This window comes from Podarcis tiliguerta (assembly GCF_965153285.1).
Source record: "Podarcis tiliguerta genome assembly, chromosome: 2".
Lineage (NCBI taxonomy): Eukaryota > Metazoa > Chordata > Lepidosauria > Squamata > Lacertidae > Podarcis > Podarcis tiliguerta.
Genome location: NC_139535.1, coordinates 109511578 through 109537886, shown reverse-complemented (window position 1 = coordinate 109537886; position 26309 = coordinate 109511578). Strand labels below are relative to the sequence as shown.

The following is a 26309-nucleotide window of genomic DNA, read 5'->3' as shown; positions in this document are numbered from 1 at the left end:
TGACAGTGAGTAGTAGCAAAGTGTAAACTGGTCTGCATAATTATAAAGCCCATTTGGTGGGCCTGAGCTAAGGTGGGAACCTGCAGATCTGTTTTGCTCTTGGCAGCTAGTTTTCTTTGTTCTCTTGAAATAATGGAAAAGGTTTTCAGTGTCCCTGTTGGTCCCACAGAACAAGAACTGCAAAGCAAATAGGTTAAAGGGTTAGAGGATTATTACTCCATATGGCACAATCCCTACTGGGTTAAAAGAAAGAAAGCCTGAACACAATCAGTATTTGAGTCACTTGCACAAATCTTACATTGCTATTTTGCCTAAATGTCCTGGTGAGAGTTAGTGAGGATATGAGATCAAGAATCGGGGAAATTGTTCTGCGTTGTTACTAATTGGCCGCTGAGTGTTTAATGGGCTGCCCTGCGAGTGCACAAACTGCCCAATTAATCTTGTTTGTTAATTTCTGCAATTCTTTCATTCTTCAACCCCAGGTTTCCCCAGCTCAGCCCACGCCTAGCACAGGAGGCAGACGGAGGCGCACAATGGACGAAGATCCAGACGAGCGCAGGCAGCGTTTCCTGGAACGGAACCGGGCTGCCGCCTCCCGCTGCCGCCAGAAGCGCAAGCTCTGGGTGTCATCCTTGGAGAAGAAGGCGGAGGAGCTCACAACACAGAACATCCAACTAAGTGTAAGTGCTTGGAACATATTAAATACTTATCTTTCAATATTACACTTAATTCGTTCCGGAGGTCCGTTCTTAACCTGAAACTCTTCTTAACTAGAGGCGTGCTTTCACTAATGGGGCCTCTTGCTGTCACTGTGCCACCAGCACATGATTTCCATTCTTATCCTGGGGCAAAGTTCTCAACTCAAGGTAACTCTTCCAGGTTAGCGGAGTTTGTAACCTGAAGCGTTTGTAACCTAAGGCGTTTGTAACTTGAGGTACCACTGTACCTCGGGTTACATACACTTCAGGTTATAGACTCCACTAACCCAGAAATAATACCTCGAGTTAAGAATTTTGCTTCAGGATGAAAACAGAAATTGTGCAGTGACGGCTCGGCAGCAGTGGGAGGCCCCATTAGCTAAAGTGGTGCTTCAGGTTAAGAACAGTTTCAGGTTAAGAACGGACCTCCGGAACGAATTAAGTATGTAACCAGAGGTACCACTGTATCCACATTTCAATCACACACAAAAATGCAATCTGCTTAGCTTTCAACTCCAGGTTGTGCAGGTAGCATCTCAAGGAAGCAGTCAGCCTTCAATGGGGGGCAGAGGCAGCTTTCCCCCATAATGGTCATGCTTATCTTGGGGGGATTTGAATGCTCATACAGACTGGGTAAATTGAAGATTTGTAGATCAGTCTGGATACATATACTGGAGGGTGTTTCAGCAGATAGCATCCAGATTGATAGTTTATACCACTAACAGAAACAGTCAGGTCTGCTTCAGAAGCAGACTTAGTAGGGAAGGAGAGAAGCTGGGCTGACAGCTGCAACTTTGCAAACTACTTGGCCTTCTCTTGATCTCTGAGACAGTTGGGAGGCTCACAGAATACAAGGCAAACATCATCACTATCTTTAAGCAGGCACAGGATTTCTGATCCAGTTGTCCTCTACAGTATTGATCCATGGCAGTTACTGGTAATATCAGGACTGCCCTTCTTTATCCTCAACCACAGCTTTTCAACCTGACTGCTTGAAAGTTGAAAGATGGCAACCCTGGATCATCTCTACTCGTCTACTGTAACTCTTCCACCATATGCACCTACAATAATGCATGGTGCAACACATTTAGGAAATGACATTTTATTTTTCCTTCAAGATGGTTTGGATTCTTGTATGTGACCAAATACATAGACAAGGAAAGATTTAGCAGTTTTCAGTATCATTGGAAGCCTAGGGGGACAGACGGTTGCTTCTTACCCCAGATCAAGAAGTTCTTTACTGCTGTTAATGGATTTCATCTCTCGTTGGTCATGCCTGAATGTGGTGTTGGTGCACTTCCCCATAGAAAGTTTGAGCCCTTAGCTGCAGCATCTTTGAAGGTCCTGAGTTCTGACATGCAAGACCTTATCCTTCGTATTCTTTACATTCGCCTTATGCAACCAGTAGGAGCTGTTCGACAGTGGAATTTGCTGCCAAGGAGTGTGGTGGAGTCTCCTTCTTTGGAGGTCTTTAAGCAGAGGCTTGACAACCATATGTCAGGAGTGCTCTGATGGTGTTTCCTGTTTGGCAGGGGATTGGACTCGATGGCCCTTGTGGTCTCTTCCAACTCTGATTCTATGATTCTTGTTCTCCTTTAGGCTTTATTTATCAGCTACTCTATCCTTGCATTATCTTTGAATAAAGGTAAAGGTAAAGGGACCCCTGACCATTAGGTCCAGTCATGGCCGACTCTGGGGTTGCGGCGCTCATCTCGCTTTATTGGCCAAGGGAGCTGGCGTACAACTTTCGGGACATGTGGCCAGCATGACTAACCCTCTTCTGGCGAACCAGAGCAGCACATGGAAACGCCGTTTACCTTCCCGCTGGAGCGGTACCTATTTATCTACTTGCACTTTGACGTGCTTTCGAACTGCTAGGTTAGCAGGAGCAGGGACCGAGCAACAGGAGCTCACCCCGTCATGGGATTTGAACCGCCGACCTTCTGATCGGCAAGTCCTAGGCTTTGTGGTTTAACCCACAGTGCCACCTTAGCTCTCTTGGTTAAGGAATAGCTCCCTTTTCAGCCTTCTGGGAGAGAGGATACCTTTCTGTGACATCTGCACATCAGCATAGGCAGCCTTTGTGTGCAGAGTTCTTAAGCCTTAGGGCTCAACTACAGCAAAGGTGTGAGAGTTTTGTTCCCTCCCTGGGATGCTCTCCTTTTTAATACAGTGGTGCCCCGCAAGACGAATGCCTCGCAAGACGGAAAACCCGCTAAACGAAAGGGTTTTTCGTTTTGGAGGTGCTTCGCAAAACAAATTTCCTATGGGCTTGCTTTGCAAGACGAAAATGTCTTGCGAGTTCCTGCGATTTTTTTTCGCTCCCCACCCCCTTTTTCTAAGGCACTAAGCTGCTAATAGCCTTTTAGCAGCTAATCCGCTAATCCCTTTAGCCTTTAATAGCCGCTAATAGCCGCTAATCTGCTAATCCGCTAATGGGGTTGCTTCGCAAGACAAAAAAACCACTAGACGAAGAGGCACCACTGTATCTTATCACCAAATGTCCTCCTACCTGGTGGACTTCTGTTCTTGTAAGCAGTGACTCAAATCCTTGCCTAAGTGCATGCAGCGTGTTTTTGCTTTCACTTTTCCCACCACACTGAACCTTGGAAGGTCAGTTTCTCACGTTTTATCCCATATGTTATGGAATTTTGTCCTAATTTGATTTGCTGCTGGAGGTTGTTAGGGGCCACTTGGTTTGCAGTTCTTCTGTGGGATTTTCTTCCCACAATATACATTGCTTCGCTGTCTTTTGGAAAGTTCCCAGCTTCCAGGAAGAAGGTTTTAGCCTTGCCAGACTAGTCCCTGGGAAGGGGACCTAATCCAGCGGTGGACATCCTGTCTCCCTGTGAAAGCAAAACGGAAGCAAGGACTTCCTTTTCACCCAAAAGGACTCCTCTGAGTTCTCTCTGTCTTCATTGAATGAATCTCCCCACCCATTCATAAGTACCTTCAATGTTATCTTTGGAGTGCCGCAAAAAGACTGCTGTGGCAGGGTTACAAATGCAAGCAGCTTCTGCTCAGATGTTTTAAATGCAAGCTATGACCTGTGACCCCTGCAGAGGCCACTTCTGCATACTAGGACCTAAGAATAGCTGCCACATTCCATGCAACTGTATTAATAAAGGTTGGAAGTATTGAGAGTATTCCTGTCCAGTTGGTGCTGTGGCTCGTCAGTAGCTGCAATCTGCCCTCTTGACAGAACAGAGTTTTGGCTGAGTTCCTTGCATGGAGGCTTGGCTTTCATTGTATTTCAGTGATGGAAACGTGTGCCTTTAAACATTCTAGCAAGCTGCATGTGTGTGAATTTTAGCCCACCCTATCCCATGGACTTGAAGTGGATAACTATTTCTGTAATAATTAGAGCATTTTATATTGCAATTTTACTATGTTTAAATATGCACTGTTGTTCAAGGGATTCCCCCCAATTGATTGTCGCTCCCAGATTCAGAGGCAAAAGGCGCTGCTTAAGCACAGAGTTAAAACCCTAAGATCAGATCAGTTATTTAAATGCCAAAAATGGAGCATTTCCTGATTTCCTGCCTCCGGTAACCAGCAAGAGACTCATTCATGATGACTCACAACACCCCCCATTTTATACAATGCCTATCCCGAACAATTAAGGACAAACGTTTGAAAGGCTGGACATGAGAGCACATGCAATGAAGATAAATGTTTCCTTTCCTGCAGAATGAAGTTACATTATTACGGAATGAAGTTGCTCAACTCAAACAGCTTCTGTTGGCTCACAAAGACTGCCCTGTCACTGCATTACAGAAGAAAACACAAGGTTATCTCGGTAAGTGGGGAGCCTCTGAACATGCCTGCAGGGCCAAAGAGAGTAGGCTGTGTAGATGTTTCAATCTCCATACAGTCTTACCTTGGAATTCGATCGGAATCCATTCCAGAAGTCCGTTCGACTTCCAAAACGTTTAGAAACCAAAGCGTGACTTCAGATTGGCTGCAATAAGCTCCTGCAGCCAATCGGAAGCCGCAGAACGTGCGTCGGACGTTCGGGTTCCAGGTGATGTCAGGAGGAGCCACATGTGCAACTTATTTACACCTGCTTATAGAAACATCCAAGGAGGTAGCAGCAGCCAAGGCAAATCTCAGGGCAAAGGAAACAAAACAAATACAGTCGTACCTTGCTTTTTGAACGGAATCCGTTCTGAAAGTCCATTCGACTTCTGAAAACATTCGAAAACCAATGTGTGGCTTCTGATTGGCTGCAGGAGCTTCCTGCACTCAACCAGAAGCCACATTAGACATTCGGGTTCCAAAAAACATTCGCAAACCGGAACACTCACTTCTGGGTTCGCAGCGTTCGGAAGCCAAAACGTTTGAGTTGCAAGGTGTTCCAGAACCAAGGTACAACTGTAAAGGTTCATCACTAGGAAGCCAATGTAGATTAAAGGTCTGTTTCATAAGAACTAACTAGATCAATCCGCCAGGCAGGAAGATGAGAGCCATAGGGTTAGAAAAGGGATCTCAAGGTGGAGATGTTAGCTGCTCAAACGATTAGCTCCCCAAATCTCTGACTGAATCTCTGGCTGGGCTATAACCAGGGACAGGGAACCTTTTTCTTAGTTGAGGGCCCTATTCCCTTGGGTATCTGTATGCTGGAGATGGAGTCAGAGGCAATAACAGATGGAGACAAAGACAAAGGTGTCCTGGATTAGCTAAACTGGAATGAAGACTTCCTTGCTCCAGTTTTCACAAGGCTATCTCAGATTCCCAATCCTGAGTCCAGGTGCACTCGGAAGTAAACCCCACTGGGTTTGATGGGGATACATAATACAGTTTTTATCTATTTTAATTTATTTAGAACAACAGACAATTACAGCTGCTATTCTGGAAAGAAAGTGAAGGCAATTCCTTTGTGACCGTAGTATGTGTGTTCACTCGTACACAGAGAAGGGAGCTTGGGTCGGGGGGGGGGGGCTTCTTTTCCCATGCCATACAACAGGAAAAAGATGCTTTTTTAAAAAAAATCAATAAATTGTTATTACTTTTTTTTTAAATGGCCCCTTAATTGTTCTGAGACTACAAAAAAGCACAACAGTTTACTTTAAAGAACCAGGAAAAATAAAGAGGAAGCTATCAGGAAGGAAAGAACTCTGATGGGATAGAAGAATAGGGCAGCTGCTGAAGATGTCGGGTGTGCAAAGCCCAGGCTGCAGGTGGGCTAAAGGAAAATACAGGGGAGGTGTTCCTCCTCCTGCTACTGCCCACTGTCCGTTCCTTTCATTTAAACTGCTTCTTTACCCCTGACCTATTTATCTACCCCCCTGACTCGACCACCCCATTTCCACAGCCTGGTTTCTTGAAGTCTCCTGCATCAGATCAGTTAGTAAGATCTGGGATCTGTGTAACCCTTTGATGCTGGAGACAGAAGGGACTTTGGGCCGGATCCTTCCTTGCCCTAATATTTGTAGCGCCGTTTTGGCAAAACAGCTTAGCTTGGCTGCTGGAGATGCGGAAGAGGGTAGGAGGGAAGGAACAATAATACATGAGAGAAGAGACTGTTTGCGCTACAGAAGGCATCGCTGCTGTGAGTATTGAGAAATGCCACTTGCCTGCAGTGAACACACATTCGCGCCTTGCAGAGCTCTTGGCAATATGCTGTTTATTTTGATTCACTGCAATGACTCACCGTTTGAGAAATGTGGCAGTGAAACCAAACTGACTCCCTCTTCTGCCTCCCAAGGCTGTTCCTTTGTGTACAATGCAAGAAGGCAGCATGATTCTTCCACCACCACGCCTGTTATCATTTAGAATTTATCATTCGTATCATTAGTCTTTGTTGTCTGCATGCTGCAGGAATAGAAATTCAGTTTGCATCTGCATATTAAAATTGAAATTATCTCTCTTGCACATGCACACAGACACACAGTCTTTTTTTATTATTGAGATTTGTGACTAAGCAATTCCTTAAACAAAAATGCCAGAGGGCATGGATAGAATTACAGCTTCCTCATGCACAGTTGGCTTATATTATTTGTGATACCTTGCAAGTAATTTTTATGTTAGGGCGGGAATGCCAAAATACCATAAACTGCGAGGAGACAACAAGGCAAAACAACACAGGATTTGCAGCACACTATGCTAAAGGTTTGTTATTGTTGTTCAATAGGACATGAAAGTAAATGCTGGATACTTCATTTAAAATTTGAGTAAATAATACTGAATGGCATGTGGATATTGGTTTGAAACAGCACTGTCATGTACCTATTGTAAGGCTGGATTTTCCTCCTGTGTTTCTGGGTACACAGGTGCACTCCGGGGACAAAAGTAGCAGCTCGTGGCAGTTTTCCCCTGCTTTTGAGCTTGACCACAAGTCAATAAGTGTGTTTGTACTAGCTTGTTTTCTGGGATGTATACCAAGAACAGATGGTGCTACTCACAGTGGGTTCCGAGTGAAGGCACTGATCACGGCTCCATTTTCAGGTTTCGTTCCAGGAAAAGTTTCTCTCTAAAGAAGGAACAAGCTTGAATCCCCATGATGTTCCACATCATGGTCTAAGACTTCACATAGAATATTGGATCTTTAAGCTGGAAGGGTTCCCACATCCCACTTGAAATAGAGCCCTCTTGAGTTGGCAGGTGTGCTGCTGTCAACGGAGAAGAGCTCTGTTCAAAGCTACTGGGGTGTCTGCTGCTTGAAACCGGGGGTCTTGCCCTGGCAGAGTGAGCTCTGTTTTGAGTAAGCTGGAGTGTCTCTCTAGAAAGCAACACAGGCTTGGTTGTTTCTTCTTCTTCTTCTTCTTCTTCTTCTTCTTCTTCTTCTTCTCATCATCATAATGAATGCTGAAATCATGCTGCTGAACCTCTAGCCGCATATACCGTATTTTTTGCTCTATAAGACTCACTTTTTCCCTCCTAAAAAGTAAGGGGAAATATGTGTGCGTCTTATGGAGCGAATGCAGGCTGCGCAGCTATCCCAGAAGCCAGAACAGCAAGAGGGATTGCTGCTTTCACTGCACAGCGATCCCTCTTGCTGTTCTGGCTTCTGAGATTCAGAATTTTTTTCCCCTTGTTTTCCTCCTCCCAAAACTAGGTGCATCTTGTGGTCTGGTGCGTCTTATAGAGCGAAAAATACGGTATATGCCCTGATAATTTTTTTGCTGTTTCTTGAAAAACTGGGAGAGAGTCCTGTGGCGGATATAGAGAAATAGTTTCCGGAACTGTGAAGTGGCCATGTTTAGCTGCAGCTGAAATAAGGTGGCAGGCAATGTTCAGAAGGCACAGTGCTGGAAATTCGTCATACCTTGTACTAGTGATTGAAGGACTGATTAAAGTCTGGTCCATCCAGGTTCTCATAGGGGACTTAGCCCGTTCTGAATACAGGTGAATTTTTAATGAAGGATCTTTCAAAAATCACCCAGAAATGCACACTTAAAAAAACCAAAAAAGTTGGCATGCCACTTCCATTCTCCCTTTAAGCTTATAAAGTATTCAGTCCCTGCAGTGTTTATATGGGGGGCAGCCATGGGGTTTTGTATGCAGTTCCCCCTGAGAGTGACCGAATATCACCATGTTCCATCACAAGAAGCCCTGAGTGCATGCTGTTCAGGCTGTGGGCGAATGGATATCCTATTTTATAAAAAAATTTTAAAGCACATTGATTGTGGGGCAGAGACAGTGCATAACCCCCAGGCTGCCTCGTATCAGAATACACTCAATTGTGGATTCCGAAGAGGGCCACCAGTCCTATCTGGGTCATGATCCGCCTTGATGATCTGTTTTGGAATCCTAGTAGGGCAGATTCCTCCTCCATCTCTACCTTGTATGTCCTGAGGGAGGCAAACCATGTCAGCGTTCCTCTGGAAAAATCTCCAGAAGATGGATTTGTCACAGTGACAGGTGACACGTGGTATGGATTGTGCTGTCCCCTCACCTGAATTTTCTAGAAAATTCTGTGGAAACCTGGATAAATTACTTCAGCTACACTAAAATGTGGTGGTGGCATTTCCTGAGTCAGTAGCTGGTCTTACTGCTTTCCACCCACAGGGTATATTTGGGAAAAGGAAAGCTACCTAAAAGAACACGATGGAATGCATATGGTGGGAAGGGACAAAATGGCTGCCGTGTTGTAATCTACAGACCTATTGGCTTAGCACATGATAAGAGACAGCCTTTTTCATAACTCTTCTCTCTCTCTCTCTCTCCTGCAGAAAGCCCCAAGGAGAGTTCTGAGCCCACAGGCTCCCCGGCTCCTGTCATCCAGCACAGTTCTGTGACGGCCTCTCCCAACGGGCTGGCTGTCCGCTCTGCAGCCGAAGCTGTCGCCACATCAGTCCTCACTCAGATGGCAAGCCAAAGGACAGAACTGAACGTGCCCATACAGTCACACGTCATTATGGCTCCCTACTCCCAGTCTGCTGGCAGATGATGTCGCAAAATGTGCGACATAGAACTAACCAATAAGAACTTGCAGCTGGAGAGACTGATCATAACTAAGCCCCTCGATCGATATGGGGTGGATACATTTTTGTTTTTGTTTTTTGTTTTTTTCTTAAAGTGAGTTAAGGGCAGCTACGGAGCTTCTAACTAAGTATATCCCGATTCACATCCTGGCCCAAAGTAGTGCGATGACCATCCTGTTTCTAAAGGATGGCCTCAAAATGAGCAGCTTCGCCACCCCTTAGGGACGATCGGCCATCATATGGAGTCAACAGTACACTTAGCCTTGCTCGGTGTGGTCTTAAATGGTTAATGTTCAGGTATAAGTTCCACTAACACTAAGCCTCCCTTAGCTTGGTTACTTATGGTGCTTTTCTCGAGTTGGCCGCTTTTTAGCAAAGGGAAGCAGCTCTTGGGAGAGGCTGTGGCATTTTGCTGGTGCTGCCCGTTTTTATGAAAAAATTAGCACCCCCGCTGCTTTCTGACATTTCCAGTGTACCCATCACCACCGCTGTAGCTGGCTTTCAATTCTGCACTTTCACACCAGGACTGCAGCTCAAGGCTCTGAAGGTGGTAAGCTCCATAACCTTGTAAGTTTGATTTCCCCCATTCCCGGCTGTTTTGTGAAGCAAACAAGCAACCTCACTCGTAGCCAGTGGCGTAGCGTGGGTTGTCAGCACCCGGGGCGTGGCAAGTAATTTGCGCCCCCTAACCCGTGAGCCAGGTAGGGGCAGAGAGCTGCGAGTGCGAGCGCGCCCCCCGATGTTGCGCCCGGTGCGGCCGGCCCCCCCTGCACCCCTCACGCTACGCCACTGCTCGTAGCTGTTGCGGTTGAGGGCTGTTGGTAGTCGCCGCAGTGGAAATGGAAAGCCTGTCGCACGCATCTCAGACTGCAAAGTCTGTAGCTGTGCGTCTGATCAGACGAGTGCATTAATCGGACACCTTTTCATTTGGTACAGTTCCTAGCCCGGTTTGGCTGTGGAGGTAACCGTCAAAAGTACGATGGGAAGTACTTGGTGTTCCAGTTGCTAGGAAGAATAAGCAGTGCTTCCGCTGGACAGAAGGCAGAGCTCTGACACTCTATGCACTCCCTCACCTCTCCTGCACCTAGCAGAATCTGAATAAAATCAGAACAATTAGGATCTGTATGTGTGCAGAATATGCACCCTGATGGGGTCGCCCTGAGTTTGTCAACCTTGACTAGGCACCTGCTGCCTAGCGGATGCCTCATGCAAAGCTAAGCTGAGCTGATGTCAAGAGTTGCCCTGCTTTTGAAGGACAAGTGGGAAGCCTCTCCACAGGTCACACATTTGAAAGGTTTCAAAGCCCCTTTAACCCCTGCACATTTCAAAGGATCGCCTGTTTTATTTAACCCTGTGAACTTGCTAAGACTGTGGCCTTAAATCATGGAGTGTCTCTTTCAAGGGCAAGAGGCTGGGAGGAGCATTCTGTTCTTTTTTTCTCTTCTTGTCCATGCTTTGAGTAATGATGCCCCCGCCGCGCCTTCTCCCAACCAACCTTTTCAAATGCAGGACTTCTAGAGCACTGGTGTCGCAAGGGTATATTACGGGAAACGAAAAATCTTGGCATTTTAAAAGGAGTTGTTTTCTTCCTGTTGCCTCTTGCTTGTTGCCAAAGCGCGTTTGTGTGTGTTGCGTGTGTCTTTTCCTCAAGTTGGCCTTGAGCTTTTGCTAACTGATATCAAGCCTGCATCCCTAGCAAGCGGGAGGCAAGCCTGTGACAATTATGCTGCAGCTGTTAGAACAGAAGCCCATCAATGCCAACATTTCCTCCGTTTCATCTTCCTTAAATATGTTTTTTTTTTAAAAAAACAACAACCCTCATTTGAAAACATTCTGTTCTTTTTTTAATGGGCTTTGTACACCATGCTGCCAAACCGTGTAAGGTTCATCATTAATGACTTTTTTTAAACCCCCAGTTTTGGCAAATTTGTCCATTAGAATATACATTCGCCTATTCAAGAATATCGGTATCAGTTGCGCAGTGTGCACATGACAGGACTTATGCAGATTTTCCACAGTAGGTGATCTCCCTTGTCTTCCTAGCTTCTCAGGGCCTCAACGTCATTGCTTTTTGACCCATTTCCTCGCCTTAGCCCGATCTCGGTTCTAGCCTATTATTCCGTGACCTTTTATTTTTCCTTTCTCCTCTTGGGTTCCTTTTCCTTTCCCCTTTGTTTAAAATCAGCAAGAAATTTACTCTCAATGTCTGCAGACTTCCTTTTAGCAAGCATTTCAGACATCCGGTCACTTGTCTTCTCTCCTCCCCCCCCCCCCACCTTCCCCCTTATTTGATATGTTGAACATGCATAGAGGCAAGTACTTTGAATATAACTTGTCCCAACAGGGTATCTGTTTCCTTAGTGACAGCTCCGATAACAAGACACAGCAGGTGCAGCAGCCAGGATCCTCTAAGGATAATAGAACAGGAAAGGAGCTTGCTGGCTAGAGGACAGATTGCAACTTGTTGTGTTTTTTTTTTCCTTTTGGCCCCTTTCAAAGCCCAACAATGCTGTGTTTTCATTTAAAAAAAAAAAAACCAGAATCCTTTTCCTGGTTGAATGCACGCCAGAAAAGATAAGAAGGTAAGGTCTTCAGACTGGTCCTGCTTTCTAGGGGAAAGGGGATTGAGGTAAAGTTGAATCCAAAATATGAATTAGTACCACATCTCTCATTAACAGACGCTGTGCTCTTGTGGCAGATGATATCTGAAGCTGATTCTAGTGTTAGTCATACCACCAGTCCTTCTGACTGAGTACTGTTGACTCAGGTGCTCGGTGGCTCCTCAAAAGAGGCCTTCTTCAGCGCTGCTTCCTGAGATCCCTTTAGCTGGAAATGCTAGGTATTGAATCCCTGCATACAAAGCACACGCCCTGTGCCCCTTTTACTATGGCCTCCGTCCTCATCAGAATCTGCTAAACAGATTTTGATTGGGTGTTCAATAGGAAGTCACCTTAAGCCTGGCTCTAGAGCAGCCTTTCCCCAACTTTGGGTCTCCAGTTGCTGTTGGACTACAAATCCCATCATCCCCAAGCGGTACAGCCAGTGGCCAGGGATGCTGGCAGCTGTATAGGCACCCCACCCCCTCATTTATGCAGAGGTTATGTTCCAGGTCATCATGTGCATAAACTCATTCCACCCTCTTCCCGTGCCAAACATGGCATGTGCAGTTGCACGTGCATCGAACACGCACAAATTGAGAGTTGCCTGTATTCCAAAAACGTCTGGGGACTCAAGGCTGGAGTTGGCAGCTGTGGAGCCATGGGAAAGAGATTGTCCCCTTGCTGCCTGCCTCTCGGGGATTCCTTGCCTCTGCCCCATCCTGCTGCTGCCAGTGGCTGCCACAACCCTACTTCCTAGAGAGCCAGTGTGGTGTAGTGGTTAAGAGCGGTAGACTCGTAATCTGGTGAACCGGGTTCGCGTCTCTGCTCCTCCACATGCAGCTGCTGGGTGACTTTGGGCTAGTCACACTTCTCTGAAGTCTCTCAGCCCCACTCACCTCACAGAGTGTTTGTTGTGGGGGAGGAAGGGAAAGGAGAATGTTAGCTGCTTTGAGACTCCTTTGGGTAGTGATAAAGCAGGATATCAAATCCAAACTCTTCTTCTCTTCTTCTTCTTCCTACGGGCTACGTTTCCTTATGGCAGTCTAGCAGTGTGCGCATACGTGCGCGGAATCATAAGGTAAAGAGAGCCACGATAAGGAGCAGGAAAAGGCTCAGAGACAACAGCCATCAGGGAGAAATGGAGGCTTTGTAGATGGCATTGCAGTGCCTTAAATGGACTTGGAATGGTCACAAGCTGCATGTCGAGGCAAGGAGAAGTTATGGGCCCAAACCGTTTCCCTGCGATAGCACTTATGTATCAAGTATATTATCCCAGCAGCCTAGCTTCGATGTTGTTGTTTAGTCGTGTCTGACTCTTCGTGACCCCATGGACCAGAGCACGCCAGGCACTCCTGTCTTCCATTGCCTCCCGCAGTTTGGTCAAACTCATGCTGGTAGCTTCGAGAACACTGTCCAACCATCTCATCCTCTGCTGTCCCCTTCTCCTTGTGCCCTCAATCTTTCCCAACTTCAGGGTCTTTTCCAGGGAGTCGAGTCTTCTCATGAGGTGGCCAAAGTATTGGAGCCTCAGCTTAATTAGCTTAATTAATTAATTAGCTCCGTTGATGCAGTTATTTAATAGCTTAACGCATAGATAAGACAGAATTCGAATTTCCTGAGCTAAGAAAGGGGTTCTGTCAGTTTTATTATTTACTTTTAAAAAAGGGCTTCTCCCTTTCCCATGCACCTGTCGCAAGGTGGCTGCCTCTTTCCTGTTCGTGTGCTTCTGGGGAATGTGGGGGTGAATTGATTTTGAAGGCAGGGCCTATTGCATGGGCCTCTGCCAACCGGTTGTCACTCTGCCGGGAAGGAAGAATACTGAAGGCGTACAGAACTTGCTCTGCAAACACTGTAACAGTGTTTTCACACATAGAGAGAGAGAGCACCACATGGCAGTGTGAGATCTAACACCAAGGGGAAGGAGTACCCACACAGGTACAGGTGTGTGTGTGTGTGGCCGTGTTGAATTCTGAAGGAGGATTGTAAAGGTACATCCCAGTCCAAGGGTTTTGCCAGAGCAGAGAGACCTTGTATCAGAGACATTCTCCACACCTAGAGGAGAACTCCTGTGCCATACTTTCCCTTCTAGCCCCGGCTGCTAATTAGCGTAGCTTGTGCCAAGTTCATTCCTACAACTTAGACAATCTGGCAAGGATCAGGTGGCAAAGGCACCCTTGGTTACCAGACCAAGAGGTTAGCAGATAATGTTTACTCCAGGGTGGTATACTCCAAAAAGTAATTCCTTTGAGCTCAGTAGATGTTCCATGAAATAAGTGCACCAACGTCTCTAGCATAGGGAAAATGTGGTAGTAATGAGAGCTGTATTGGCTGTGCATTATATGTTGGAAACCAACAGCTGATTTACATAGCCTGGTTCAAGCAACCTGATTTTCTACCGAATTATTTTCTGGCATTATCATAGAGTTATCTGGACTCCAAATCTTTTCATCCCGTAGCATCGAACATGATAACAGGGACTGATGGTCCCAACATACAGAGAGACCCTGCCCCTGCCTTTCAGCATGCCCAAGACTTACTCAACATTTCCTTTTAAAATACTACAGTGTTAGTAAAAAAACAACAACCACCCTATAGATGGCTCCAGTAATCGTTGATATCTCCAGCTGCTTCTTAAAGAATCATGCTTAGAGCACCTTCCTGTCTTAAAAGATGGAAAGTTAATGTGTGCGCATCCCTCTGCTAATATACCATTCTGTGACTAGTGCTTTAAATCAGCCACACACACCCACTAGACATGTTTTTCTCAGCATAGAAGATCAAGTGCTTCAAGTGAGCCTTGCTCTTCTCAACCCCCCCCCCGGCAGATGTTCAGTGTGAAGAAGTTTACAGAAATAATGCTTTGCCAGAGTTGGATTTATAGGAAATTTGTCTGACCCAAAGACGTGACTTTGTACCCCCGCCAGCCCTCCATAGTAAAGGATAGAGATAACGGGCATTTTTCTCCTCTGTAGGAAGAGCTGTCGATTGTTTCTAAATCAGGAACACTGCTTTCCTAATTCTTCTGGTAGTTGGGACCTGCCTTCCCATAGGGGAACTGCCTTAGTACAACCCTGCCTGTGACATTGATCAGTGGGTCCCCTGCCCACCCCCAAACCCACCTGCTTTGGCTTCTTGCTTACCTGATGCTGAAACCTCGTCTTACCTGTTCTCTCATGCCAATAGAAAGGTGAAAGAAGTGCCTTTTATGTCACTAGGCTCTGGGCCTAACCTGCTATATAGGGTTGTTGGTTTTTTTGGTTTTTTGCAATTAATGCATACTGGGGAAATTACCATTTCTGCAGATGCATAATATAAAACAGAAGAGAGATTTCAGAATCCAGACTTAGTCGTTCCTTCACTCAGTTGCCCGCTCCCAATACCCCTGTCCTGTGGTGCTTTGTTGTTGTTGTTGTTTAGTCGTGTCCGACTCTTCATGACCCCATGGACCAGAGAACGCCAGGCACCTCTGTCTTCCCCTGCCTCCCACAGTTTGGTCAAACTCATGCTGGTAGCTTCAAGAACACTGTCCAACCATCTCGTCCTCTGCCGTCCCCTTCTCCTTGTCTTTCTCCTGTCTTTCCCAACATCAGGGTCTTTTCCAGGGAGTCTTCTCTTCTCATGAGATGGCCAAAGTATTGGAGCCTCAGCTTCACGATCTGTCCTTCCAGTGAGCACTCAGGGCTGATTTCCTTCAGAATGGAGAGGTTTGATCTTCTTCCAGTCCATGGGACTCTCAAGAGTCTCCTCCAGCACCATAATTCAAAAGCATCCATTCTTCAGCGATCAGCCTTCTTTATGGCCCAGCTCTCACTTCCATACATCACTACTGGGAAAAACCACAGCTTTAACATGGTAGGGGTTAGTCCCCATCATTAACCTTATTTGCTAGTGTGCATAGCAAGCTTTGAGGTCAGCCCCTTTGCTTGACCTTATCTGTAGACATTTCGCTATTAAACACAGGTTTTAAAAAATGGCTGGCAACTGCAAATACAATGCTTTCTTTTCTCGGTTCTCGTCTGCTATGCACACAGCTGGAGATATTTCTCCTTGCTTGCCTTCCCAGAACAGCCTTTGGGTGAGGTTTGACACCCTTCTGGATATTCCTTTCCAAATCTCTAGCTGGAGACAATCGTTTACCTCAGTTTTGGGCTTTGTCTTCCTTTTCTTTAGAGTTCCTTCACCCCCTGTCCATCTCTCTCTCAGTGAAAAGTACTTTTCCCAACTCAGTGTCTTTGCTCCCTTCCCTTTCTCCAAAGAACTCTCTTTTAAAAAAAGAAGAGAGAGAAAAGAAAAGAGCTTAATTCACACAGATGGTTTTGGTTCCATTCGAACAATAAATCATTCTGTCTCACCATCACACCTCCATCCCGTTTTACCAACTCCCCACATCTGAGCAGCTTGCTGGAATCCCTTCCCTCAAAAGGGAAAAGTTGCCCTCTCACATTGCAGACTGTGAAGTGTATTGGAGGAAACTCCAGGCCCTCCTTAGTGCCATATCCAGTTTGCTAATTTACAGGCGTGCCTGCCCTCTCCACAAAATTGTTTCCTTTTTGATAGGATACGGAATGTTTTGGCTGGTGTGTGTGATTTTTGGCCCTTGCGCTTGATCTGCATTTCATTGAGGTAGTGGTGGGGGAACGGCTCTGCTTTTCTGGCTTATATCTTCCAAATAATGTATTACGGCTTGGAATGCTGTTCCTTCTGAGCCTAGGGTGTGTTTATGTATGTTCAGAAGAGCAGAAATTGAATCCAGGTATTCGCAGGCAGCGCTTTCCATAGTTTAGATGGGAAAGAACATTAAGGCGGCTAGAAAGTCGCCCGGCTGCTTCAGCCTTCTGGGGTGGCCAGTACAAAACAAGTGCAACCTCCTTCTCTTCACCATTTAAGGGTGCCCAACCAGTCCCGACTCTGCCTTTTCGTAATGTAGGTAATGCTATTTCCCATGTGCTTCTTCCCTCTTGTGGTTCCACCCCACCCTTACAATCCACATGCCAGGAATAGTCGGGAAACTCCATAGCTGCCCCCAGAGGCTGAGCTGCGATATTGCTAGCACATTTCTCAGGCTTCATTGAATGGGCTTACTGTTCCTCTCCTTCCTCACCTGCTCCTACCATGTTCCATCCACTATCGGGTGCATGATGCCTTTCTGAATTCCAGTTGCTGGGAGTTCTGTAGGCATCTGGTGGGCCACCGTGAGAACAGGGCTCTTGGCCTGATCCAGCAGGGCTCTTTGCGTGTTAACAGGAAGTTCGTTAGCAGGGGGGGAGGCATGGAGGCCTAATAAAAGTGAAAGCTGGATGAGGAGCAGCAGTGATAGAAAGCACAAGGCTTTATCTTTTGATTGACATGTAAGTTGACATGAAGCTTTAGAAGAAAAAAACTGCAGATCCAGCTAGGTTGCATTCACTAGTACTTTGCCACTAAAACTATGAATGATACTGCTCCTGCCACTGTTTTGTTTTTTAAAGTGTGCACTGGAATCGTTTTTGCATTTTCCAGTTTTTCTATACCCAACCCACCCTTCCCCTCTGTACGAAATGCGTAGACCAAAGAGAAGCGGAGGTTTTCAATATGGCTAGACCAACAAAGAGTCCTCAAAGAGACAAATGTGGTCCCTAGTCCACGAAAGCTTACGCTGTTATGAATTTGCTAGTCTTTAAGGGGCTGCAGGATGCTTCATTTTTGTCGCAACAGATTTGACGTGACCGTCCTTCTGGGAATCTACTTAGGACTGAGTGAATGGGTTGCTGCAGATACAAAGTGGTAGATGCTGTCTGGCCACTGTGGGAAGCAAGAAAGACCTCTGGTCGGATAGAACTGGAACTCAGCAAGTGGTAGAACTCCTGTTTCCAGCTCTGTTCGAAAAGCAGGCAAAGTAACTTTGTGTGTTCAGGAAGAAAAAAATGGAGGATGCAATAGCAGTAGGCAGAAGCAACTGGGGAAGAGATGACGCTGACATTTGCAAACAGGTTATGGGAATAAGCTATTGAAGCCCAGGTACATTTCAGGAAGGCCACATCGTTCATGCTGTGCTTATATAAAAGTGCTTCTTGTTTTTCTAGGCTTGATTGGCTTGCCTTAAGTTGAGGGACCCAGCCCCTACTTTATGTAAGGATTGAACAAAGATATTTTCACCCTGAATAAGGGTTTTACAGCCAAAATGCATTGGATTTCTGCACCTGATTTCAACAGGCTGCGTCTTCAAAGCATGCAGGTCTATGTAGATAACCTGTGCAGATTGCAAAACAGTAGGGCTACATTCGCTTCCTTCCTTGTTACATGCATTTGTTTCCAAAGAAAATTCCCCTGCTCTACAGCAAAATGCTTGTCCCACTTGGCCTCCATTCAGCAGCAGTGCAGAAGCCAGACAACACCAACCTTTGAATGTGCAGCTCGGTGGGTTTTGGTTTTTTTTTTTTTGGTTTTTAAAGATTTGTTTCTTGCCGCTGCTCTAGCGCAGCTGTCACATCTTGCTGGTTCATCAGATTGCGCATTGAGCCTCTGGCCTAATTCACAAGTACAAAACTGCATGGGAAGCTGCTGTACGCTGAGTCAGGCCTTTGGTCCCTGTAGCTTAGTATTGTCCACACTGATTGGCAGAGGCTGTCCAGGATTTCCAGTCGGGACACTGGCAGCCCTACCCAGAGGTGTTGGGGGTTGAACCCGAGACCTCCTGCATGCAAAGCAGTGTGGTTGCATCTTGAAGCACGACAGCATGGAAGTGGGGCCACATGTTGAGCTGTTTGTGTGGAAGACCTTGTCTTCTTTACGTTGCAGGGTGCTTTCATCATGTCATTGCAACTCCCATAGGGAAATACGCATTGGCATAGTGGAAAATGCCAGAAATACGTGCAGAGCCCTTTGGGGAAGCAGTGGTGGCATATGGACCCACCTCCACCCCATTGCGTTTCAAGTGGCTACGGGGAGCAGTGTGAACGTATTTATTGGACCTGTTATTTTGCTTTATTCTGAATCTTAAGAGCCAGACGCTGAAAGCAAAGGCTAAGTTGAGCCGAGCAAACACTCCTTCCTTCGTTCCCCCCCCCCTTAAATGTTCATAATTTGCTAACGGCCTGCTAAGCGACGTCCGGGGGACAGATTTTCACAGCATGCTCACGTTATATGTCCTTGCTGCATGCTTGGGAGAGCATAGGCATCGTTTGTGCTCTGAAGGAGACAAGTTGCAGCAGGTGAAGGCGCAGTAAGCGTAATCCCTAGCGCATTATGTCAAAATGGAATGCCTTTTATGTTGCAGTCTGTTGATATTGGGTTAATTTTCCAGCTCGGTACGTGCATATTATACATATTTGCAAATACATGCACAGCCAAAGAGTGTTTTATGATGTCACATTTATTTCACCCACCAGGACAGCATTTTCAAATAGCTCCCAAGGCTGCATAAGAAAGGGGTTTGTCTGAATGTGTTGCCTCAACTTCCTTTCGAAATGAGTCCATGATTTGAGGTTGATTTTACGATTTATCACAGATTCTATTTGTGCAAGGTGTAAGAGCCCCCGTTCTGACAAATCATTCTAATGGGACGGGAAATCATTCTAACGGGTGCGGGTGGGTGTCAGTGTCAGAACGGGCTCTTAAGATGGAGAGAAGAAGCTCGTTGCAGCAGGTTTTCCTGACTCGTAGGCCCTGTTCTCAGTAGCTCTGTGTTTGATAGTGGTGTTGCAGAAATTGCACAACTGTCCCGGGAAGTCCGGACCGTCTCAGAGTTTTGAGGAGGAGGAGCCTAGGTGAGGAGGCCAGTTGCATCATGCTGGCTGTCCTCACTTAGGAATAAAAGCTTCTATGGACCTTCCAATATCTTTGGAACAGCAGCTTCAGCTGAACAAGCACGTTGGTGAGGAAAATTGCAGTGCAATAGAATGGCTCAGGAAAACTTGGCAATACTTGAAGTAGACAAGGAGTCTGTATGTTCAGGTGACATAGCTGAGCTAGATTCCCTTGGAGAGAGACTTGCTTCTTCAAAAATACTGGAATGAAACCCATTGCAGGGTGGCATAGCAAGGAGGTAAGGAACAAAACAGTCGTGCACAGGCTCATTGAGGGAAGTCTGTTTGCTTCTCATATTTTGACCTGAGCTAAGCTAGTGCTCATATTTTGACTCCAGCCAGCACTTGACTCCCAGCATCTGAAGGGGGGGGGGGGGAATCATGTCTCTTTCCTCCCTTCCCTTATTTTAAGCCTACCTTACAGCAGAACCCACCTTACCACATTGATCTGTTCTCGTCTCCCTCTTCTGTGTCCTCCTTCTCAGAAAAATTCACATTTTCTTCACATTTCTGGGACAGAGAGAAATAAACGTTGCTATCGGAGATCTCCATGTACAAGCATCTTAGCAAACTTGCCTTTGTGGATGAGAGTCACCCCAGATACTTGCAAGCCTTATCTTGGTCCTAAAATCTTCCAAACTGGTAACGCACAGTGTATGAATGCTCCTGGTTTCCAAAAAGAGGCTCTACTTCCCAAATATCCCCATCCCAGCTCTTCCATCCCTCTCCATGTTCACAAAGCCTTCCATCATTGTTGCAAAACTTCAAGCTACGCAGGAGTTCGTGCGATGCCTTCCTTTTCCACAAGTATCTGCCCGGTTATTTCCTTTATTAAAAAAAAAAAATTGTTATGTTTTCAAATATAGATATATTATATGGAGAGCTTTTACGATCAATAAGTTGAGGGTAGGAGGGTGGGGAAGAGAGATCCCTGAATGCTTAACCACAAAAGGGGGTTTAGTATCTCATAAAGTGAAATACGTATCTATGAATATATATATATAGAAATATATAGGCATATATCAGCTCTTTTCTCCTCGATGGCTGCCGTTCCTTATGCAATGACATTGTTGACATGTCACTTCTTGAAATGTATGCAGGTCTGAGGTTCCCAACCCCTCCCTCTCTCAACAGAGGCTTTCGCTTAGACTCTTCTGCCTTTTGATAGCTACGTGACTGGGCAGGGGGCTGCTGGAGGGGGGGGGCAGAAAGATGCATCTACTTAACCGGTAAGCCAACCAATAATTCACCGAAGTGCTCCTGTGAGCAGGTCCTCACAAGCTAGCATTTTTTGCCTGTCTCGTGGTTCCCGTGGCCCTGTGTTTTTTGCTACCACAGGCCTGGGTGAGCTGTGGCGTTTCATCTTTGTATCCTGCTATTTTTAAAACAAATAAACTACGTACATTAAAAAAAAAATACACACACACGAAAGAAACCACCAACCCCGGCACTTACCAACTTGTTCTTTCAGCCACTGTTCTTACCAAACATATAATGTGCCTTTTTATTTATGCTGCAAATGTAACATTAAAATATTAACGTGGACAAGCTTGTTTGCATTCCCTCTCGCTCTCTGCATCATCAAGTGCTTCTGCCTCCGAAGGCTAGGATGGGACAGGATTCTGCTTTCTCAACGGATCCTTTCTCTCAAGTGTGTCTTTCTATTCCTCTTTGAGTCACGCCGGAAGCAGCCACCCACAGGTCGTCCTGTCTGCTGCACTTTTGTCCGGCCGTGGCTCTCCGGGGTCTGGAGCTGGGGGTGGGGATTTCTTCAACCACCTGCTCCCTGTCCCCTCTCACGGGATATGTCAGGGGTTGAACATGGTGCCTTCTGCATGCAGCGCAGTTGTACTGCCACTCAGTGACACAGACTCTCCCCTAAGAGTGAGCGTAGATGTTGGCTGAAATATTTACAAGTATACAGTGGTACCTCGGGTTACATATGCTTCAGGTTACAGACTCTGATAACCCAGAAATAGTACCTTGGGTTAAGAACTTTGCTTCAGGATGAGAACAGAAATCGTGCTCCGGCGGTGCAGCAGCAGCAGGAGGCCATTTTAGCTAAAGTGGTGCTTCAGGTTAAGAACAGTTTCAGGTTAATAACGGACCTCCGGAACGAATTAAGTACTTGACCCGAGGTACCACTGTAGATGGAAATGGAAGATGAAGAAGAATGTCTTTATCTGCCTCCCCTGCCACCCCAGGATGGCAGCTCAAGGCCTGTCCAAACAAAGCAAAACTCTCGCTGTCTTCTGGCTAAAAACCAGTAACTCTCGCTGTCAAATGCAGCCTATGTCTTGAGTATCTGCCGCTGAGGAACACAGGATGGGAGTGCTATTATAGAGTCACAGAACTGTAGAGTTCGAAGGGACCGCGAGGGTCATCTAGTCTGCAGTGCAGGAATTTGTTTTGGGAATAGCAAGCCATGCAAGTCCTTGCAAATGCAGAATGTGTGTTGCTTGTGAGTGCAAATTCTTCCAATTGGTTCCACAGGCGTCTTCATGGGGGGAGGCGATCACTTAGGAACATAGGAAGCTGCCTTGCGTCAAGTCAAAGCATTGGTCCATTTAGCTCTGCATTTGGTTTCAGGTGAGATCCTTCTCAGACCTACCTGAAAATGCTGGGGATTGAACCTAAGCCCTTGTACAAGCATCTCTGCCACCACTGACTCCTGGAAATGCCCCTCATTCCTGGAAAACCTTCCTGTTAGAGCAGATAGGGGGTCTTCTTCGTCTAATTCTTTTTTTGTGGGGGAGAGACGGTAGGTCTGACATGGGGCTATAGAGGTCTGCCTTTTTTCAGATGTTAAGAGCAGTGTTTGATTCCAAACAAGGAGATCTTCAGGGATCCCCAGCTGAAGGCTGTTGAGGTGGTCATCTGCTTTACAGGTTGTCATCATCTGAATTTATTTCTTTTCCAGTACGCTCATCTGCTTCTGGGTGTGCCTATAGCAGGCATAGGCAAACTCGGCCCTCCAGATGTTTTTGTCCTACAACTGCCATGATCCCTAGCTAACAGGACCAGTGGTCAGGGATGATGTGATGGCCTGGGATTCGGACTCGGATGCTGAAGCTGAGGGATCCCAGCCTGCACAGGATTCCCCACCTCTAGAACCAGCTGAGCCGGGGCTGGGGCATGAGCCTGAAGGGTTTTCATCAGTGCTGGATCCTCAGGTGCAGGCACCAGCTGAGTCTGCTCTGGCTCCTGAGGTAAGGGAGGACCCATTGCCTGCAGGTGCTCCACTCTCAGCCCCATCAGAGGAAGCTGAGGTTGCCTCTGGGTCCGGTAACCCTCCAGCCTCTCCTGAGCTGCAGAGGCTCAGGGCAGAGAGGCGGAGGGAACTAAGTTCCCGCAGGAGGAGTGCTTGTCTCCAGGCCAGGAGAGGCAAGTTACCAGAGGATCGGGGCCGCCCGATGCCTCGGGGCAGATAAAAGCCGGCCAGCCCCAGTCCCAAGTTGCGGGAGCAACATTGTTGGTTGCTAGTTCCTGCCTGAACCCTGTCCTGCTTTCCTGCCAGAGCTCCTGACCCACCCTGGCTCCCTGCTTGCAAGCCTGTTCCTGACTTCACCCGTCTCCCTGCCCTGCACCCAGCTTCAGCTACTAGGGACTGCCTCCACGGTGCACCTTTGACCACGGACCGGACATGGACCTCGCCTCTTGGGTAACCCATGGGACCAGCACAGATGATGGGAATTGTAGTTCCAAAACATCTGGAGGGCTGTTTGCCTATGCCTGGTCTATAGGCCTCTGGTTTGTCCACCAGGTGTGGCCCTATGGTGAGGCAGCCAGCTCAGGTGGCAGGTGCTGGGGAGTATTTGTGAGGTGGCAGTACTCCACCCCCACCATTCCTCCTGAGCTGAGCTCCCTGGCCGGTCCCCTCAGATGGAAGGCAGAACTGTGTGTCACCCAGTCTGCCCTGTACCCCCTAAACCAGCCCACTGCCCCCAGGTGAGATGGAGGGGGCTGCCTTGTGTTGAAGTTAGAGCCAAGGACCTTCAATACAACGAAAGGGAGGGTGGGCGCCATCTTACCCTTCACCTCAGCTCCCTGTCGGTTGCTGTGCAAACAGAATACAGGACTAGATCGGCAAGGAGTGGAAAACCTTTTTCAAGGCTCTCATTAGCCTGGAAAAGAGGAGAGTGAGAGGAGATACGATAGCCATCTTCAGATATCTCAAGGGCTGTCACATGGAATAGGGGGCAAACTTGTTTTCTCCTGCTCTGGAGGGTAGGACTCAAACCAATGGCTTCAAGTTACAAGCAAGGAGATTCCATTAGGAAGACCTTTCTGGATGTAAGAGCTTTTCAGCAGTGGAATGGACTCCCCTGGAAGGCTTTTAAGCAGAGGTTGGATGGTCATCTGTCAGGGATGCTTTAGCTGAGATTCCTGCATCCCCCGGGGGGGGGGGTGGATTTGGCCTAGAGTTGGGGCCCCTTCCAACTTTATGATTCCCTCATGGCCAGCCTTCCATGAACCACATGCCACTGGCAAAAGGGGACAGAACAACAGGTGTAAATGTTACCTTTGTGCAGTAGGCTAGTTTCTACACACACACACAAAGGGGCATTTTCAGAGGATGCATTCCAGCCAAGGAAAAACATTCAATGCAAGGGCAAAGCAGAGCTGGTGATCGGTTTGGCTGCCCGAGGGGGTGTGACCTAGGAAGACTTCCAGGCTTCCATCTGGTCCTGGAAGGCTGCGCCCCAAAGGGCCTGAAGTTCCCCTCACCCTGAGTTAGGCCTGTGGTCTGAGCCAGCAGGGCTCTCCTTCGGTTTGCCAGTGGAGGCTAGAGGTACCAGTGCCAGCCATGGAGGAAGTCCTCTCCTGCCAACGATCCAGATAGCTGATGCGTCAACTGCTAGGCTGTGCTGCTTCCTCAGACCTGTGCTTTTGTTTCCAACCAAGAAAGTGTGAGCCAACAATGGACCTGTTACCAGAACGACCAAATGCCACTGGGGGTTGCATCATAGCGGAGTCACACTGCCTGGCTCTGCTTGGTGCTGTTTGTGTCCCCTTTGTGATGCCTTTAGGAGTCTCCCTGGCTCTTTAAGAAACATTAAATGGACTGTGGATTAATCTCCCAGCCCCCGGGGCTCTTGCGTTAAGGCAATCTTCAGGACCAAAGGAAGCTACTTTGTACTGAGTCCCTTGGTCCACCTAGGTCAGTCTTGTCTGCTGTAACTGGCAGGGGCTGCCACATGGGGGGGGGCACCTTTCCTAGCCCTACTGGTGGAGATGCTGGACTTTATAAAAAAAACCAAAGATCATGGCCACTGGTCCCATCACCTCCTGGCAAATAGAAGGGGAAGAAATGGAGGCAGTGAGAGATTTTATTTTCTTGGGCTCCATGATCACTGCAGATGGTGACAGCAGCCACGAAATTAAAAGACGCCTGCTTCTTGGGAGAAAAGCAATAACAAATCTAGACAGCATCTTAAAAAGCAGAGACATCACCTTACCAACAAAGGTCCGTATAGTTCAAGCTATGGTTTTCCCAGTAGTGATGTATGGAAGTGAGAGCTGGACCATAAAGAAGGCTGATCGCCAAAGAATTGATGCTTTTGAATTCTGGTGCTGGAGGAGACACTTGAGAGTCCCATGGACTGCAAGAAGATCAGCCCTGAGTGCTCACTGGAAGGACAGATCGTGAAGCTGAGGCTCCAACACTTTGGCCACCTCATGAGAAGAGAAGACTCCCTGGAAAAGACCCTGATGTTGGGAAAGATGGAGGACACCAGGAGAAGGGGACAGAGGACAAGATGGTTGGATAGTGTTCTCAAAGTTACCAGCATGAGTTTGACCAAACTGCGGGAGGCAGTGGAAGACAGAAGTGCCTGCCGTGCCCTGGTCCATGGGGTCACAAAGAGTTGGACACGACTAAACAACAACAACAATCACTCAGAGCTACTGTCCTTTCTGCAAGAAGTTTCTTCTTACTGGATTCATTCTGTGAGCAGAACTTTCTCCAGTGGCGCAAACACACACACACCCAAATATTTTTATTTATTCATTACATTTTTATACCACCTTTATCTTCCAAGGAGCTCAATGCAGGTCTTGGGGAAACAGTGGCCCTTCAGACATCTTTAAGCTTCCACCAGCAGGTTGAGAGTTCTAGTCCAGGGGTCAGCAAATTTGTTCAACAGGGGGCCAGTCCACTGTCCCTCAGACCTTGTGGGGGGCCAGACTATATTTGGGGGTGGGGATGAACGAATTCCTATGCCCCACAAATAACCCAGAGATGCATTTTAAATAAAAGGATGCATTCTACTCATGTAAAAACATGCTAATTCCAGGGTCGTCTGCGGGCCAGATTTAGAAGGCAATTGGGCCGGATCCGGCCCCCGGGCCTTAGTTTGCCTACCCATGTTCTGGTCCAACAATATGCTGAGGGATGCAAGATCCCAGCGCCTATTTTAACCAGCAGATTGATCCCCTGTGAGTTAAAAGGAAGAGGACGAATCAGCTTAATTGCTATTTAATTGGTTCTTAGCTCCACTATCGGGGATCTGCATGGGCTTCTTGGGTATGTGTGTGCCCTAGATTTTTTTGGGGGGGCGAGGGCTGCCCTAGATTCACGGCAGCATCTCGAGTTCTGGTTGCCAGTGTGCGATCCCCCCCGCGGTGGTGTCGTAGAACTGCAGCGTGTTCGCCTTTCTTTTATGGAAAGCACTTTCAGCCTCTCCACACCTCGCTAATATAATAAGCCTCCCTGTTTAGTTGCATATCTTAGCCCGCATTTCCTGCTATCAACCACACGATGGCAGCATTGCTCCACCAGAGGTCGCAGCAATGGAGAAG

General features: G+C 47.1%; 1 protein-coding gene across 3 annotated transcripts in view; it reads left to right on the top strand.

Moving 5' to 3' along the window:
* The window catches only part of LOC310671520 (cyclic AMP-dependent transcription factor ATF-7), a 108773-nt gene extending 87717 nt beyond the window's left edge, over positions 1 to 21056 (top strand). For 2 of the 3 annotated variants that reach the window (XM_083427716.1, XM_083427715.1), the window contains exons 10-13: positions 483 to 680; positions 4389 to 4497; positions 8873 to 9756; positions 9924 to 21056. In XM_083427716.1, coding sequence (XP_083283842.1) covers positions 483 to 680; positions 4389 to 4497; positions 8873 to 9090 — 525 coding nt within the window. In that variant the 3' untranslated portion in view covers positions 9091 to 9756; positions 9924 to 21056. The remainder of the gene's footprint in view (positions 1 to 482; positions 681 to 4388; positions 4498 to 8872; positions 9757 to 9923) is intronic. The other variant, XM_083427717.1, reaches the window with a different exon arrangement.
* Positions 21057 to 26309: the final 5253 nt, after the last annotated feature.